At 43.6% G+C, this 19,361-nt stretch overlaps 1 protein-coding gene across 4 annotated transcripts in view; it reads right to left on the bottom strand.

Annotated features, from left to right (window-relative positions):
* Positions 1-3,400: 3,400 nt before the first annotated feature.
* PER2 (period circadian regulator 2) overlaps positions 3,401-19,361 on the bottom strand; it is a 57,356-nt gene continuing 41,395 nt past the window's right edge. For 3 of the 4 annotated variants that reach the window (XM_075268983.1, XM_075268981.1, XM_075268982.1), the window contains exons 13-23: positions 19,129-19,257; positions 17,952-18,042; positions 16,540-16,687; positions 14,867-14,964; positions 14,052-14,417; positions 13,351-13,563; positions 12,415-13,265; positions 12,126-12,309; positions 11,813-12,002; positions 10,243-10,393; positions 3,401-4,710 (exon numbers count right to left, since the gene is read on the bottom strand). In XM_075268983.1, coding sequence (XP_075125084.1) covers positions 4,612-4,710; positions 10,243-10,393; positions 11,813-12,002; positions 12,126-12,309; positions 12,415-13,265; positions 13,351-13,563; positions 14,052-14,417; positions 14,867-14,964; positions 16,540-16,687; positions 17,952-18,042; positions 19,129-19,257 — 2,520 coding nt within the window. In that variant the 3' untranslated portion in view covers positions 3,401-4,611. The remainder of the gene's footprint in view (positions 4,711-10,242; positions 10,394-11,812; positions 12,003-12,125; positions 12,310-12,414; positions 13,266-13,350; positions 13,564-14,051; positions 14,418-14,866; positions 14,965-16,539; positions 16,688-17,951; positions 18,043-19,128; positions 19,258-19,361) is intronic. The other variant, XM_075268984.1, reaches the window with a different exon arrangement.

Genomic DNA, 19,361 nt, shown 5'->3' with positions numbered 1-19,361 from the left:
GGATTGCATAACATCATGTATTCAAAGACAGTGGTGGATTTCTTTAGAAATCTTGGCCACCAGGGCATCCACTTTAGGAACCGCATCCCAGAGTGCAGCGTTCTCCTCCAAAAAGGGATCAATGATCCACTTCACATTTTCTCTGGAGTTTTCTTTCCCCCAGACCCTGAAACACCTACTCAGAGATGGACAGGGATTCTCTAGGCTCTTGCAGACCAATAGTGGAGGGGGACAGCCTTAAGGAGGAAACCCGGATTCTCAGTAAAACAGAGAGCACACCCTGCTGTATCATGAGAGGATTCCGAGTTCCCCAGTTCCCCCCACATCTAAGTCACTATCTGACATTTATGAGGTAGAGGGAAATACCGAACATCGCCAAGGTCAGCAGGCGCTTGTCCACAGCAGCATTAACTTAGTCTCAGATCACCGTCTTAAGGGAAACCAACAAGGAGGACGATTCTACTGCCACAGTTTTATCTGGGTATTTCTGGCAAACCTGTCTCTTACCCAAAGAAGGCAGACTCTTTTTACACAAAGCACACTTCCGTGCAGCAGGCCTGACTGGTTCTTTAGCCTATACAAAAAAACAACAAGAATCACTGTTATAAGAGGGGTCCCTCTAACCAAACTATAAAATGACTCTGGAAGGGGCCCCGAAGGGACCTACTGTATCGGGCTAGGGGTTACATCTCGGGGCTTACAAGGCTCAGCAGAATCCGGAGGGGCTGACATGATAGAAGAGAGTCAGCAAACAATATAATAACCAACTAATAGAGCTATCCAACAGGGGCAAGCAGCAGCAAAAAAAAAACCCAGAAAAAACACAATATAAGTGACTACAACTATACCAAGATGAAGCAAGGGCCAAAGGACGCTGCAGCTTAAAAATAAATAAATAGATTATTAACAAATGTTAATGCCTGAGATCATAGCATACTCTGATCTTGGGCATTACCGCCTGGCCTCCACTGTATTGAACACAGACCCAGTGGCTATGGCATCCACTATGAAGACCTTACATCTGTCATAGCAGAAGCAGTTAATTGCAGAAATGCTACTATACATTATACCTATACACAGTGGTAAGGAGGAGGAGGGCTTGTGATGAAGGACATTTGGGGCATTTTTTGTGGTTAATGGACAATAGTGCTGATACAAGATACCAAACTATCAGCTGTGAGCATGAGATCTCACTACCTACCAAAGGAACTGCCACATGTTATCATGATAGCTGCATATGTCCCCCACCTCTGCAAAAATGTTTTTCTGCCTGTTATATCTACATGCTGTGACCCCCCTCCTCGTGTCCTCCAACCACATTCGGCTGTATTATTATTAACATCACTCCGCACAGAGAACTAAATGATCCTGCAGTGTGTCTGTGTTTCTTTCGTTTTAGTTGCTCTGATTCCTAGGATTTCTCTATCTGCCATGAGCTTCTATGTGTTTCTCTCTTGTTATATACTACTGTGCCATCCATGAAACTGTATCACTGAAATTTCCCCATTGTGGGACTATTAAAGGAATATCTTATCTTATCCGTCAGTGGCCATTAAACCGAAAACCTCAGGCTACTGGCATAGTAGAAATGTGCTACTCATAACAGCAATAAAAAAAAACTGCATGCAGTTATTCAATAAAAAGTGAGGTGTAAAACCCTGACTAAAAATCCTGTGTAACAATTCCATTCCCTGCTCATCTCGGTGCATTTGTTTTAAAATTCTAATATATGCCTACATGGGCTGCCCTCTAGTGGACAAACTGAATGCTGACACCTGGCTCTAAGCTTTCTTATGTATCACTAGCAGTTACCCGCGACTTAGTCTACGGGTTGGCGGTGAACTGCTTATATTTCTTGTTCCCCCATCTCTGCCCTCAGTTTGTTGTCCCCTCCCACCCGCGACTTCCTCCGCAGCCCCCCTGACCCTGGCGCGAACCACCTGCAGCGCGGCCCGTGGCCCTCCACATCCCTTTCCTTGCAGCTGCGGGGGGCCCCTCCTACAGGATGCCTCGGTCGGGAGGCAACGGCCTTGCTGCTGCGCCTCAGCCCCCCCTCTTTCCCGCTACCTGCGTCCCCGGCCCTGCCCTTACCCACCACCCGCTCCCCTGCCCCCATATAGAGATTACAGTGACCTCCTACATCTCCCCCTTCCCCCCAGCACCAGCCACCCGTGACCGTAACCCCCCCTCCCTTCCACATGTGCAATCTGGGCCCCCCCTCTACGCACCCTCGGCCCTGTGGTACCATTTGCCCCCCAGCAGAACCCCTCCCTAACCACTACCCCCCCCCCCCCCCCCATTACACACCACCTGTTGTAACCCCCCGCCTCCGCTAAGCAACCTGCCGATCAGTGTCCCCACAACACTTACCATGATGATGCCGGGGAGCTGTGTGTGTCGCGGCTGCAGCTTCAGCAGTCATGCGTGGTGTTACCCGAGGCGTCTGTGTTCCCAGCCGCAGAGTACGGGGGTTACGTGCGGCTGGCCGGGTTCCTCTGCTGTATGGTATGCCGGCCTGAGGCAATGTGTGGCGGCTGGCATATGAGCGGCGTATGGAACCATGCGGCCAGCCGCCATGTTTGTGACAGTGTGTGAAGAGAGTGGAGTAGTCTGGTGGGCGGAGCCGCGGATCCTCCCAGTGGTGGGGGTCGGTAAAGATGGCTGAGCCGGAGAGTGAAACAGGTCGGCTCCTGCAGGATGGTGAAGGTGAGTGTGAAAGTGCTTAAGTATATGTGAATGTGATTTTGTGTGGTTAGGGGCTAGGTTGTAGAGAGGAATGTGAAGTTTAGGGGCTTGCTATGGGCCAAAGTGTGTGATTTTGCAGAGATGGTGATGTGAGTTGGATGTTTGTGTGGGTCGTGGGAAAAACGTATGTGCGTTATTGTGACGAAAAGTAGCCTATTGCGCAATCCTGTGTATTAGCTATGTTTGTGGAAAATTTGAGCCAAATCGGTGGAGTGGGTTTTCGGTGATTGAGGAACAAACATCCAAACATCCAAACACACAAACTCACAAACTTTCACATATTAATAGGATATATGGTATGATGATGTATTCACATCTGGAAATGGATTGAGGGGGAAAAATAAATCTCCCTTTAACCTGAGGCTCCACGTTGTGGAAAATTCCGCCATGAATTTTCCCGCAGCGCTTTTTCACTGCGGCCCGCTACATCTTAGCAAGATTTTCCAACTACGAGGAAATGAATCAAACCTGTGCGGATGAGCCGATTTCAGTCTTTTGCAGTCCCATAATCTCCATTTTTGCTTTAGATAGCACAGTGGGAGTGATGTGATGAGGCAATATATAGGTATAGAAGACTTTTTCCCCCCTGTAGAACACCTCCTTTAAAATTCAAGGTCTCGTTAAAATATACAGCTGCCAAATAATCCATCACACATTGTAGAAAATAAAATGGATTTTATTACCATTTCTTCTAGCAAAGTAGATACAGACAAGACAGGATTAGGTCAGGGGCACATACAGAATATCACAGAGAACAATGAAGGATTTGGTAACAGTCAATGTTAATGATGAATAAACCTGGGCAGGTCTACAGTGAGCTCCACATTACAGGTAGGTATGAGACTGATGAATCTACCATATGTAAGACAATGCTGTGGAAGACTCCTCATGTATCCGACACAGATGTTGACACACTGCTGTATATCCATAAGTGTAGTGTACATCAGGTAGTTGTGTAATGGTATAAAGACTGACACACAGGCACGGCGGTCTGCATTTCCATAACACATCTTCACATACAGTCTTTGGGTCTAAAGAGGAGGATAATGTGACGCGAGATGGAGTGAGATGCAATGTCTAAGCTGCATCGCAAACCAAAGTGACCACATAACCATCCGCCATGAGTAATTGCTGGTCTTCAGCTAAAAAGCTTACTAAGAGTGTCAACACAAATGCACAGGTACAGGACCGGGTATTGAAAGCAACATCCAGACTGTAGATGTTGGTTGGAGGGGCCATTTTGGTATAGAGGAGCCATTGCGGTTACATAGCAGGTTATTACATCCAGTGCCGGGAACGGCTGAGGCAGCAGAAAGTGCAGCGCAATTGAGTAGCTCACATGGAAAGGGTTAAGAATCTATGTGCCAGGAGTAAAACTACTATCTGCTATCATCCACAGACACCCGCTTTATGCTCCAAAATAGTTTTTAAAAAATTATATACAAATTTAAGAATTATCAAATGCCTGAAAAATAGCTTTTATATAAAGTAGAGGAAACGCGGCTCCATGAAAAGCGCAGAGCGACGCTTCCTACCTGTATCCGTCTACTGACTGCACGGGCCTAAGTGTTACTAGTGAGGGGGGTAGTAATCCAGTGTTAGACTTGTGGCTGATGTGAAATCCTTCACAGGCCAGCTATAAATAAATAACATAGTACAGTACATGGGTAAGCCATGGCCCAAATTCACACCAGCCAAGAAAGAGTCACACTGAGCTCAAAGAAATGTAAGCCGACCGAGAGCCGCAGTCCAGACAAGATGAGACGGAATATGAATTGTCCACATGAGTGGTAGATGTGCAGTCGCTTCACGTATCCAGGAGGTCATTTGGCGGCAGGTGAACACTGCGGATCTTTATTGCCGGGTTTATTCACATGGCTCCATGATCCCACTAAGCTCCAGTTCCTGAAGTGTGTCTGTGTAGTCTTCACAAGCTGAACTTCTGTCCTTACAGAAAACACAGCCCTGGAAAAGAATATAAAAGACAATGGAGACCGTGAGCAGCATTGGTAAGAAGATAGATTTCACACACTTGGGCTCTATTCACATCATAGTTTTTACATCTGTTTAAATAATCCGTTCAACAGATGATAAAAAACAGACATAAATGGATAATCATCCCATCTATTTATAGAGTTCAATATTCAAACAAAAATGGTGCATGGTATTCTAACTTTATGTTCATCCAAACAATGGACAGAAATGGATCAGTTTTTTCTTTTTGAAAATACTGTACAGACCAAAAGTTTGGACACACCCTCTCATTCAAAGAGTTTTCTGTATTTTCATGACTACGAAAATTTTAGATTCACACTGAAGGCATCAAAACTATGAATTAACACATGTGGAATGATATACTTAACAAAAAAGTGTGACCACAACTGAAAATCTGTCTTCTATTCTAGGTTCTTCAAAGTAGCCACCTTTAGCTTTGATTTCTGCTTTGCACACTCTTGGCATTCTCTTGATGAGCTTCCAGAGGTAGTCACCAGACATGGTTTTCACTTCACAGGTGTGCCCTGTCAGGTTTAATAAGTGGGATTTCTTGCCTTATAAATGGGGTTGGGACCATCAGTTGTGTTGTTCAGAAGTCAGGTGGATACACAGCTGATAGTCCTACTGAATAGACTGTTAGAATTTGTATTATGGCAAGAAAAAAGCAGCTAAGTAAAGAAAAACGAGTGGCCATCATTACTTTAAGAAATGAATGTCAGTCAGTCTGAAAAATTGGGAAAACTTTGAAAGTGTCCCCAAGAGCAGTTGCAAAAACCATCAAGTGCTACAAAGAAACTGGCTCACATGAGGACCGACCTAGGAAAGGAAGACCAAGAGTCACCTCTGCTGCGGAGGATAAGTTCATCCAAATCACCAGCCTCAGAAATCGCAGGTTAACAGCAGCTCAGATTAGAGACCAGGTCAATGCCACACAGAGTTCTAGCAGCAGACATATCTCTACAACAACTGTTAAGAGGAGACTTTGTGCAGCAGCCGGCCTTCATGGTAAAATAGCTGCTAGAAAACCACTGCTAAGGACAGGCAACAAGCAGGAGACACTTGTTTGGGCTAAAGAACACAAGGAATGGACATTAGACCAGTGGAAATCTGTGGTTTGGTCTGACGAGTCCAAATTTGAGATCTTTGGTTCCAACTACCGTGTCTTTGTGCGATGTAGAAAAGGTGAACGGATGGACTCTACATGCCTGGTTCCCACTGTGAAGCATGGAGGAGGTGTAATGGAGTGGGGGTGTTTTGCTGGTGACACAGTTGGGGATTCATTCAAAATTGAAGGCATACTGAACCAGCATGGCTACCACAACATCTTGCAGCGGCATGCTATTCCATCCAGTTTGCGTTTAGTTGGACCATCATTTATTTATTTTTCAACAGGACAATGACCCCAAACACCTCCAGGCTGTGTAAGGGCTATTTGACCAAGAAGGAGAGTGATGGGGTGCTACGCCAGATGACCTGGCCTCCACTGTCACCAGACCTGAACCCAATCAAGATGGTTTGGGATGAGCTGGACTGCAGAGTGAAAACAAAAGGGCCAACAAGTGCTAAGCATCTCTGGGAACTCCTTCAGGACTTTTGGAAGACCATGTCTGGTGACTACCCCTTGAAGCTCATCAAGAGAATGCCAAGAGTGTGCCAACCAGTAATCAAAGCAAAAGGTGACTACTTTAAAGAACCTAGAATATAAGACAGATTTTCAGTTGTTTCACACTTTTTTGTTAAGTATAGAATTCCACATGTGTTACTTCATAGTTTTGATGCCTTCAGTGGGAATCTACAATTGTAATAGCCATGAAAATACAGAAAACTCTGAATGAGAAGGTGTGTCCAAACTTTTGGTCTGTACTGTGTATATATATATATATATATATATATATATATATATATATATATATATATACATACACACACACACACACACACACACACAGATCTGTATAAAACCAAATGGCTAATGGTTTGCGTCAGGTTTTTTGAATGAGAAGGTGTGTCCAAACTTTTGGTCTGTACTGTGTGTATATATATATATATATACACACACACACACACAGATCTGTATAAAACCAAATGGCTAACTGTTTGCGTCAGGTTTTTTTTGCACTTGTTACACGGATGTGAAAAACCTGATCTGAATGGAGACGTATAAGTTTAGGCACATAAGAAACGGCCAAGAAAATCTATTGAGCAGGGGTGTTATTGGACTGCCAGGTCGATCTCCTGTGATCACTGTGTAGCAGTAGTGGTGGTTGCCATGTAGCGTCACACCCAATGGAATAAGGATCCACTATATAGAGGTCGCCGCAACATTGCTAGTGGGATTATGTACCTTGAGCAAAATATATACGAAAAGTCTCATGTTTGTTTTTGCATATTTTTTTTTTACTGAAACCAAAGATCAATGTAGAATACTGGGATGTGTTTGTCCAAGTCTTCTTTTTCCTTCTCTAAAATGTTAGAAAATATGATGTGTATTTTGACTGTGGAATCAAACTCCAATCAGCCTCCAAGTGTACCCTACCAGCTGGCGGATCCATTGGTATTTTCTGGTAGGCCACTTGAGCTGCTTGTCTATACACTTTGGTCACTGGTTTTTGTGAATTTGAAGGAACCCTGTACAGAAAAAGACTCCCTGCAGTCGGAACTATGTCAGCAAGACTTTGGGGCTGTTGTAGGAACCTCTGGTACAGACAGCAACTAAAAACGGTGAATCAATATTAACTTGCCATCCACAGATTACAGGCTGCCATTTCGTGCCAGCATAGGGGCTTTTACACTCACCTCACCATACTTTGCAGGCTATTATCAGATCACTCCTGTATATGAGGGTATTATGGAATTTCTATTTAAGCAAAGTACATACGGTTTAGCCTGACTAAAATATATTCACAGTACGTAAAGCACGTGCATGGCCTAATCCCTTTGTGTACTAGTTACAGGACCGTACGGACAAAAACAACCACCACCTGCTGCAACCACGTTTGTGGTCAGTACATTATAAGGTCTTTAATCCACACGCTGATCTAAATGTAGGCACTAGTGTTGTCAGGTCAAGCAAAGCGTGTCCCAAAATTGTACAGTCCCAGACAGCTATTTCCAGGAGAGACTTATCCTGGAGCCAATTATAGCATCTGCCGAGGACAATCCGATTAGTGAATTAGCTGCCAGAACTTTGTTTATACGCTGCTGTAGTCAGGCATCTGCCAAAGTTCACATCTTAATATCTGTACATGATCAATGCAAATGTTCACTGCGGTGTCTAAAACCTACACTGTGGTAAATCATCATTTATGTATTGTGGCGTATATACGATAACTATGTATGTAAAGATACCCATAGGGTAGGACTGGGCGATTAAACAAAAAGTAACCAAAACATAAACCAGGATAACCAATGTGATTGTTCATGTTCATTGTTATTTTCTGTTATTACAATATTTGCGAGGTTCTACCTGCACTTTCATTCATACCAAACAGCTCCAAATCGGATCTGCTATTATTATACTCGGTGGTCTCTTCAGATAAGGTGATCAAACATAAATAACAGTGTTACTGACCTCTCCTGGATCCCAGCATAACTCCCTGCTGTCTTCGGGTCTTCTGAATGATGTGGAGTCATAGGGTGTAGTCGCAAGCGTCATCTTAGCAATCCCTGAAGTCAGTCAGAAGACCCCGAAGACAGCAGGGAGCTGTGCCGGAGCCCAGCCATGTTCGGTCCAGACGAAACTACCAGGCGAACCTCATGACCAAATAACCATTAATCAGAATTGAGGTAAAATGGTGCTAGTGGACTGACTCACAGCAAATATGGTTCTATATACAAAAATATCTAGGTTGTATCGCAGTATTTACAGATATTTAAAGAGGACCTTTCATGTCTGTCACCTGTCAGCCTTCTAGCAGTATATAATACCACCGATCTTCGGGGACATTAATGGGTTTTTCCAGCACTAGTATACTTCTGACTTATCCTTTGGATAGATCTTCAGTATCAGTTCAGTGGGGGTCAGACACGTGGCATCCCCACCAATATGTTGTTCAAAGCAGCACTGATACTCAAGTGAGTGCCACTTCCGGTATACAGGCATCTGTGACATTAGTCATTAGTTATGTGGTTGGTTTACATTGTAGTCACATTTAAATACACGGGCAGAACTGCAATACCAAGCAAAGCTGCTATACAATGTACACAACTGTGCTTGTCCAAATGCTGATCAGTGAGTTCACAGGTATAAGACACCCCCCCCCCACTGATCTTATTATATTGATGACCTATCCTAATTGTAGATCATCAGTACCATTAATCTGGAACACCCCTTTAAGCTTAACATCCATTTCTGATATATGATGGTCTATTTCCATGTGTCCACATACTCCTATATATAGACAGGTTAGTTATGCATCTGGTGCTACTAATCCACATGCAACATATGTCCTGAAGGGAGTAAAGCTGGAAGAGTCACTTAAGGAGAGGAACCTGGGTGTGCTAGAAAATCATGCAATGTCAGTCATCTGCTCCTCAGGCCAGCAGAATATAGTCATGTAAGGGGCACAGACGCATGGGAAAGGAGCACAGTATTAACAACAAGCATTGGAGTGACCACATCTAGAATTTGCAGTTCAGCTCTGGGAACCTGTTCAGAGAAAAGAATGCCCTGGAGGAGGAGAAGTACAAAGAAGAGCATTGGCAAGGGGCACGGAGACCCTGAAAAATGCTACGAGAGATAAAATGAACTTTATTTCATTGGGAGAAGAGATGTCTAAGTGGTGACATGATAAATCTGTACGACTAAAAAATACTTTGAGAAGTTGTTCGCTGTAAGGTTATCTAAAAAAATAAGGGGGCAGCAGTCTCCAGCGGTAAAAGTTTCTTTAGCATACAGCTGTAACATTGTGAGATAGTCACCAAAGAAACTGTTTTTTAGAAAAATAAGTTGATCTATTCCAAAAAGGCTTACCTGAGACAAAATAACAAATTCTTCTGTACACGTGGCTTAGCGCTTCTCAAACTGTGACACACAGCAGCGGCTCTGAGAAGAAACTGCCCTGATAAAGCGAGCTTAGTATTACCAGTCCTACTACCTAGAGGGGCTGGAGGATCTGTGATGATGACAGGCATTATAGACGGGTACTCATTCTGTGTGATGGGGGTGCTCCTGACAGTGTGGCAGGGGTGGAATTGAGACAAGATTTGCTGCAAGTATGGAGGGTTTAATTTGGGGAGAATTCTGCTGACAATAGGCAATTGTCAAGTGCAATATCTTTATATTAGTCTGACAACAGAATAGGACAGGTTGTGTTTTGTACCCCCTCTGCACTTTGGCCTGAACTGCCCTCTGTTAATTCAGCATTCCCTAATGGAGTGAGAGAGAGTGTGTGTGTGTGTGTGTGTGTGTGTGTGTGTGTGTGTGTGTGTGTGTGTGTGTGTGTGTGTGTGTGTGTGTGTTTCTCATACAGACACCCCCTTTAAGAATCCATGTAAACTCACTGTGACCTCCACTGCCCATGGAAGGCCTCCTCTTTGTATCCATGGATGAATCTCTCCCAGTTCCTTCTTTTGATCATCTGTAAATCGGGGCTGGAGCTTCTGCATAGATTTCAATCTGTCACGATCCTCTTTCAGAACCACGTCAATGGCCCTGTCATTGAGAAGTCATCATATAAAGTCATGTGTGTAAAAAAATAAATAAATAAAAAAATAAATATAAATATATATATATATATATATATATATATATATATATATATATATGTCAACAAACAGACAAGACTTGGACACATACAAATGTGCACGGTATAATTAATAGAAAATATAACTACATTTTACAAAAACCTATAGTGGTTTTTAGGGCTAAAAACATTGATGCTCTATCTTTAAGATAGGTCTCTAACCCTAAAGGTTGTTAGAATCAGATCTCATTCTCATTGATTAGTTGTTCTCAGCAAATGATATACGCAGAATGGGGAAAAAGTAGACAGCGCTGACCTCTGTATAATGGCTGAACTGAGTCACTGCAGCTTAGATTCCAGTAAAGTGAATAGAAGCTGCAATCCTCTTGTCTGGCCATCACACAGAAAACAGCTGATAAGTGATATTGATGACCTATCCTTAGGCTAGATCATCAATATTTTTAGCCTGGAAACCCCCTTTAAGGGTCTTTTCAGATGGCAGTTTCTTGGCCATGTGCTTTTTTTCTTTTTAATAAATTGAACATGTCCTAGTTTTTCATGGCTCAGACAACAGGTCCATTTTCACAGACTTCATTTACCCATTTGATATGAATAGGTCAGTGAAAAAACCCTAATCCTACACATGATGCAGATCAAATTGGCCCAGTCATCTGGATAGAGCCCAGAACCAAATCACAATAAGGGTGCATTCACACTGAGTAAACGCTAGCTTATTTTGTAGAGTAAAATTACACTTGTAAATTTTGCTATCCCATTGACTTCAATGACATTTTACAGGCGTATTTTTTTCAGGCATATTTTTACACTTGTAAAAAAAATATCATTGAAGTCAATGGGATAGCAAAATTTACAAGTGGAATTTTACTCTACAAAATAAGCTAGCGTTTACTCAGTGTGAATGCACCCTAACAGTGATTGTTAGTTTATGTCTTGGAGGTTCAGGTTTGTACTTTATATATACGACTTTATAGTTGAACCACAAGAAGTGTTATTTAAGGGGTTTTCATGGGCCTTTGCTATTGCTAGCCTACCCTTAGTATAGATTATCGATATTAGACTAGTAGGGGTCTGACCTGGCACCTTCTAACTGACCAAACTTCGGTGAATGCTGTATCCCCATCATTGTTCACCAGGTACAACCTCTAAAACATGTATGGAGCAGTGACTGGAGGAAAACTACACCCCAGTACCTATTGGCCTATGTCCTTAAAGTACTACATAGAATTATGTAGAGGGCTACAAAATAAGTAGAGAATGAACTGACCGTAGCGCCCTGGTCTAAGTGACCTAGTTAAAATGCATAAGCTGCTCAGCAGAAAAGGTATCGCTCTGTTCTTTCACATTTCCATGAAGTGACCCAAGCTTACCGTAAAGGGATTTGGTATGTCATCATAACATTTTCATCTGCATTGGCCATTAGAAGCCACATGGGATCTTGCAGGACATACTTCATCACAGACTCTCCGCTACCAGATGTTGATCCCCTTGCTTTCTGATTGTTCTCGGAGGAGTCGACGCTTCCAAAGTACTTGCTGCTGTGACTGGTCTGGCTGCTCCCTGCACATAAAAGAGGCCAAGTAGAGTATCATAATTACTAGATATTGAAAATATATATCACATCTGTACTGCATAACGCTATCCTCAAGAACAAGGATCTCACTGCTACTGTGCCCAACCCACCTGTATGACTCCCTGATGTACCATTTCCATTGGATCCAGAAGTTAGAGATTCTGAAACTGCAGATGAACCAGAGCATGTCCCAGAGCAGGCATCTTCTTGGAGAAGTATATCCATTAGGTCACTGCCAGTAGACAAGGCATCACTTGTGTGCTCATCGGCAGGGAAATCTGCCTGTGATATAGGCTGATTGATTATAAAAAGAAAATGCTAGTTGTCTGCGAACCAGAAATGTACAGAAGAATAGGCACACTGTAAGGATACTGTAAGAGGAGCAATCTTGTAACTTACCAAATGTGGATCTTCACAGGGCTGAGGCATTAATGTAGTGTTCACAGCTCCTCCGACACCAGTGCCCCCCTCTGAATGATCTGCTTTTTGCAACTCTTCCAACTGCAACAAATTGAGCTGTAGAGGTGAACTGCACCGGGACTGGAAAAGAGGGGGAGACTGAGGATCCCGGGGGGTGGAGGAGCGGGAAATTCCTTCCTTCATCTTTGGTTCACTAGGAGGGGCTGGATATGAAAAAGGCTGCATGGGGCAAGGGCCCTGTACTGACTGAGGAATAGAGGGTGGTGGAGGAACAGGGAAGCTATGCTGGGCAGGAGCGAATACAGGTTGGGGAACAGGGAAGCTGGCCTGGGGACCAGAGAAGGTGGGAGTAGTTGATGGAAAAGTCGCTTGTAGAGTATGAAATGGTGGAGGGACTGGAAAAGGATGTGAGGGGGCTGATCCTGGATACACGGTGGGTGGCAGATTAGGTGGATACATGTAGCTGGGCAGCACAAGAGCCATCATTGGTGAAACAAGAGGTGTTTGGAAAGGCTGCATATTGGATGAAGTTCCATTAGGCATGGGAATCCCATTATCGTTTGGCACTGGGATTTGCGGAGAAGGAAAAACTGGCAAAGGATAAGCAGGCAGAACTGGATAGGGTAAGGGAGGACAGCTGGCATGGGAGGTGTCAGATTGAGACCAAGCTGTAGTATTTAGCCCCGGGAGAGGGCAGCGATGTGCTTGGGGTACACCAGAACTGCTGCTATCCCATGACTCTGGCCACACACGTTTCACTTTAGACTTTCGTGTCTTCCCAATTCTTTTTCCAGCAGCATCTGTACCTTGTGGAACATGAGCCCGCAGGGCTTTGAAAGAAAGGAAAACTTTTAGAGGATTTACTTTAAGAGGCAACAGCCATGTTTCCAGCAAGCGTCATCTCTAATCACTCACCTCCTGGCTTCTCATGCATGTAGGTGTTACATCTAGTCTGGAAGGCACTTAGCCTCTTCACATCCATGAAACCATTGAGAAAATCATTCTCCTCCTTCTGGGTGTGAGCTACAAGTACTTCTTTGGTTAACCCAAGCTGTTTATAAGGCTCCTTTTCTGTGCTGCTGGGTGGAATTGGCAGGACATCTGAATGTGAATGTCCATCCTCCAATTCTACATAGAAACGAGAGCAAACAATATTTCAATAAAACTTGATTACACGTAAGTATTAGTGGCGATGCAAAGTACTGCAGTTTTGTCAAATCTGTCAACCGGACGAGACTGCAATCCCCTGCACCACCACTGCTAAGTAATGGGGTAAACAATGAGGAGACCACAACACATGGCCAAACTCTCCAGCAGCTGGTGTGGATGTCTGCAGAATGATCTCATACAGATGATCTATCCTAACTACAGGCCATCAGTATTCTAATCCAGGAAAACCCCTTTAGGCTAAAGTCACACCTTGCAAAAATGCAGAGTTTTTGGCTCTTTAGAAAAGAAGAGACAAAAACACAGCATTGTATAATTGTGCAATCATTAGTGGCCACAAGTAGCCAGAGTTTCTGGCACATGAAGCTACGGCTGCGCAAGCATGCACACCAACAAATTCCAGATACTTTGATATTTTATCTTCACCCATAAATCCTGTTAGTATATACCTGCTTCTGGTTGCAGTTTTTTGTCTCCCACATGTACAATTGTGCTGCTGTAGCTGCAGTGGCTGGTAAGGGATACCACACTCTCAGCCTTGACAGCCATAGAAAGCTGTGCGATTGTAGTACTAGGAACAGGCAAGGATGCAAGGGATGGATGTGGCAGAGAACCGGGCACAGAATGGGAGGTGGCAGCAGTTCCAGGAACCGTAGTAGAGATTACAACTTGCTTTCGGCCATGAGAAGTGCTTGGCACCCCAGAAATGGGAATCGTAGAACCTGGACCACAATCCGACATAGTCTGCGGGTTTCGAAAGCGGTTATGCGGATATGATGGCAACTTGTGCGTCATCCCAGAAGCACACTGGTCATCTAGATCACGAAACACACAATTAAAACACAACTAATATAGGATTTTAATCTTTTATATATGGCAACAAAGAGCACATTGCACTAGTAGTTAAAGTTCCTCAACCACAAATTTAGGTGAAGCAAGTAGATAAAAACTGTCTTTAGGTGGCAAAACCCTTTAAAAGAACAAATACTGGTATCCCAGTCCCATCTCAACATGCAGGTAATGCCCGCTCAGCTTATCTCTGATGGGTCAATTTGTTAAATGGCTTAGCGGGCATTTACTGTATGCAGAGATGAGACCAGGAATCAGAGACTAATGGGAATCTAGTTAGCACCAGAATGAGAGAGGAGTGGGATCAGAGAGGTAAATGCTCCTTTTTTGGCATTAAACCCATTGTGAGCAGTTTTACATAAGAATTGACACAAAACTCTTATAATACTGAAAAAAGCCTATACTGTCAACTCACCTTTTTGCGCTTGGAGCTGGTCATTAGAAGATGGAGCGTTCTCCGGTGATACAAATCCATGCTTTTCAGACGCCAACACACTACAGCTCTCCAGGTATCTAAGCCAAAGTAATGAGGAAAAATACATTAATGAGGACCTCCAAATACATATATTTTGTCCAAATCTGATGGATAAGATAATAAGTGCTAGGTAATTGATTCATTGCTGCCAACAACCCTTTCTAGTCAATGGGATCCCCCCAGGCTCCGTGTGTAATCGCTCTTTTTGCCATCTGCCTCTCCATGTGAACCTAGTATTAGCTGGCAAATGAGTATAAATAGATAAGGTTATTTGCTTAAAGTACTAAATATTAACAGAAAATACAGAAAAATATCAGTTTGTTTCCTCTCTTAATCTCCTTTCCTTTGGTACACAAGTTGGTGAATCTAGATTTAAGTTTCTTTGTTTTTTTTTTTAAAATATTTTTCATATTTTTAAAACTTTTTGTTCACTTATTTCAGAGAAGCATCAACTAGGGTGTGAAATTAGCACCAGTTAGGGCAGTTAAAGGGATCCTATCATTTAAACTCAATTTTTGTCCCTAACATGTAGGAATAGTCTGAAGAAAGGTTATTCTTCTCCTACCTTTAGAGGTCTTCTCCGTGTCGCCGTTCCGTAGAAATCCCGGTTTTCGTCGGTATGCATATGAGTTCTGTCGCAGCACTTGGGGCGGGCCCCAGCACACAAACAGCACTGGGGGTGTCCCCAATGCTGCGAGAGAACTCTCCAGCACCGCCTCCATCTTCTTCACGGGCTCTCTTCACGTCTTCTTCAGGCGGTGGCTTCAAACTTCTAAGCCTCGGGCAGCTGACTGCTCATGCCCGCCAGCCACAAGAAAAGTGGCTGCTTACAATACTTTGTAAGCAGCCATTTTCTTGTGGCCAGCTGCACGTGCAGTCGGCTTTGCCCTAGGTCCAAGGCCTAGAAGTTTAAAGCCACCACCGGAAGAAGATGTGAAGAGAGCCCGTTCCAGAAGAAGATGGAGGCGCCGCTGGACAGTTCTCTCGCAGCATTGGAGACGACCCCAGTGCTGTTTGAGCGCTGGGGCCCGACCCCAGTGCTGCGAGAGAACTCATTTGCATACCGACGAAAACCGGGATTTCTACGGAACGGTGGCGCGGAGAAGACCTCTAAAGGTAGGAGAAGAATAACCTTTCTTAAGGCTATTCCTGTGTGTTAGGGACAAAAAATTGCGTTTTAATGATAGGATCCCTTTAAAGAACTGAAATGGGGTTGGGGGAGTTCATACTGAAGAGTTTACATGTTTACATTCCTGACTATCTCAATCTATAGTCATTTAATGGAGATTCCCCATGAACACCACTTTTCCCTTATCCACAGCATAAATGTCTTATTTCTGGCGGATGAATCACAAAATTGAGGACCCTCATTTCCACTATGTGAATGAACCAGAAGTGAGCATATGGCTATTCCTCCATTCACCTGTACTGGTCTGACAGTGGTGTACTTGGCCACCTCGCCATTCCCACAGAAGTGTATGGAGTAGTGGTTGTGCATGCTCACTACTGCTAGGGGACTAAGGACTCCATGGGGTCCCAGAAAACAGGCACTAATTCTCAGTCCTGATCTAAACAAAAACCCCAAACATGTACTCTATTATGTAAGCTCTCACCTGATAACACTGTCCAAGCAGTTTATTTGTTGGTAAGAGTAGGGGGGCTGCTTTGCCGGCTGCTGCTCACTCTGTGGAGGGCAAGCAGTGATTCCTGAACCTTCACTATTGACGTCTTTACTGCAACCATTCCCACTACGGCTAGCACCTGAAAGCAAGAAAACAACGTAAATAAATGTGCAAAGCGTAGCATATTGTGATCTCTGCAGGGAGCTGGCGGCGTTTCCAAGCTACATCATGTTCTAGATGGTGGTAGATTATCCAAGAAACACCACGTTCCAATTGCCTGGCCATAGTATTTCAATATAACTTGTACATCTCCAAAGATCTTCTTTCTTCAGAATATCTTGCGGTCCTCAGAAACTATATTACATGTAATGACACAGCTCATGTTTTTTCAAGGTGCACATGATATAGATAACTTAATGACATGAAGACAGAACATATCAAAGGGTTTGTATGCTATTGGAAAGACATGGCTACCTTCTATCAGAAACAGTGACAGGATTATGGTATATGGGCAAGATCCTCTTTTAGGCTAAAGCCCCACGTTGCGGTAACAAAGGTTTTTCGTGTTGCAGATTTTGCTGCATTTTTTGAGCCAAAACCAGGAGTGGATTGAGCAGAAGGTAGAAATATACGAGCTTCCTATTTAATCCCCTTTCCATTTACAGCCATTCTTGGCTTTGGCTCAAAAAACTGCTACAAAATCTGCAACAAAAAAAGCTGCGTTTCTGTAACGTGAGCCCTTAGCCTTAAGCTCCAATACTGCATGCCTCTCATATACAAGAGTGGTGCCATCGCTGATAGAAAGGAGCAGTTACTTTTTTGTAATCTTTTACTACCTTTGAGACAGGGAGAAAATGGGGAAATACAGGTATGGCCAACATCTCTGGATAGAACTGTGAAAATGCCATATGTGGAGAACCGCCCTTTAAAAGTTGCTAAACCTACTTATCACTTTTTTGTCCTCATAGAAGTGATAATGCAAATAGTTATTATTCCCACCCTGTTCCAATGCCTAAGGCAGAATTTATGGGAACAGCCAAAGCCCTGCTGTGCTACACCGTTCGTGCAACTCCCATATGGTGTAAATGAATGCTAAGTACACAGTGTAGCACATTTAGCTACAATGTTTCTGTATCTGTGAAGCTATGGAAACAGTGTAGCTCAGTATATGTACTGTTTTATGCTACTGCCATAACTCCCATTCACCTACACTGGAGTTATGGGAATAGCATATAGCAGCATTGCTTGGCTGTACTTGTAAATCCTGCCCTGGGGTTAGGAATTTGGGAGTAGTTATTCCCATCTTGGCAGTGGTTTCCCAAGACAGAAATAATCCTTTAACTGGAAGACATGCATAATGTGAGGCGTACTGGTTGCTTGGGATGTGCCATTTCACTTCCTACCTGTTTCAGGGCTGCCCTCACCACTTTGAGGATCTTTAATCCCCAGACTGCTTGAGCCCACGTCTTTTGATCTACGACTTGGATGCGTGCCCTGTAAGAACAATGGAAGGGGTTATTTAAGGACAACGGTGTGTATCATTAATTAAGGGACACACCTGTACTATGAGACATCTGTAAAAACTAAGGCATAGAAAAAAAGTGCTACTTCCTTCCTATAGTTACTTATACAACACATTGAAGATTCAGCAATACATAAAATTCACTATCTGCCAGCAAATCTTCTTATATTTATTTACAGATAGTATTGCATCTAATACTGTAGTTTATATCCTCGAAATTATCTCTGATACAGACTACATGTATACACAGTTTGCATACACTGCACGTTGCAGTCTCACGTCGCACGCTGTATTAATGGTAACTACTGCACACACAGTCATGTTCAGAACACCCACTCGGTATTATACAGCATCAGTCACTCCAAAATAGCACAACCCTCTTGTGGTGACGCACGGAGTCTGTGCCATACCTCCAAAAAACCCTGGCATTCTTCAGGTCTGACGCACATTCATGCAGGTGGGCTGCTCACACTCTTGTCTATTTTATGCATGGATTACACCACATGCTGTCACTGGGAATAGAGCCCATAGCCCGCTCGCTACCCACACAAGACGAGTGGGAGGACAGCATGGAGCAGGGAAACACAAGGAGCAGGGCACTGCAACGAGATGGCAGAACTCAGCCAGGGAGTCCCTAGAGACTGGTTAAGTATCGCTCCCGAGAAAAAAAACAGAAGGTTCAGGAAACTAATTTGTATTCTGCCAATGTCTGAGGTGAGAAAAAGGATTATGGGCTGCCCAGGAGAGAAAAATCATAAATCATGAAGACAAGTAAAGGGATGAACTAGTGAGTAAAAACGTCAATAATGGAGAAGCTAGTGGAATAAGGAATTGAAAACATAGATAGGACAACAGGGGTAATCCCATCTCATACATGTTGCTGTGGTAAGGTCACTTTATGGTCATAGAGGTCCAGCCTGTGCGTCCCCTACTGATCATAGAAGTGAAAGGGTTTCAGCTGCACAATGGTTTCTGGACCCCCACCCATTATCACGTGAAGGCAGATCTCAGCAATAAGTTGAATAGGTTAATGTGACACACAACGTCCTTCCACTTACCAGTTTCTCTTTAATGTCCTCGTTGAGGTTCCCATTACTGTCACTAGAGGAGGCTCCACTCATTGGGTTTTCATGGGACCCATTGCTGCCCAAACTCCCATATCCACTGGAGCCGCTGTTATGGACGGGCTGAGCGAAAACAAAGATATTCATGAAGCCGGCTTACATTTATATACTTAGTAGCCTATGGATTTTACTACATTGCTGGCTTGCACATTTAGTACATATTGATA

Source organism: Leptodactylus fuscus, chromosome 3, assembly GCF_031893055.1.
Source record: "Leptodactylus fuscus isolate aLepFus1 chromosome 3, aLepFus1.hap2, whole genome shotgun sequence".
Taxonomy (NCBI): Eukaryota; Metazoa; Chordata; class Amphibia; order Anura; family Leptodactylidae; genus Leptodactylus; species Leptodactylus fuscus.
The sequence above is the reverse complement of the archived record's forward strand: the minus strand, read 5'-3'. Positions and strand labels throughout refer to the sequence as shown.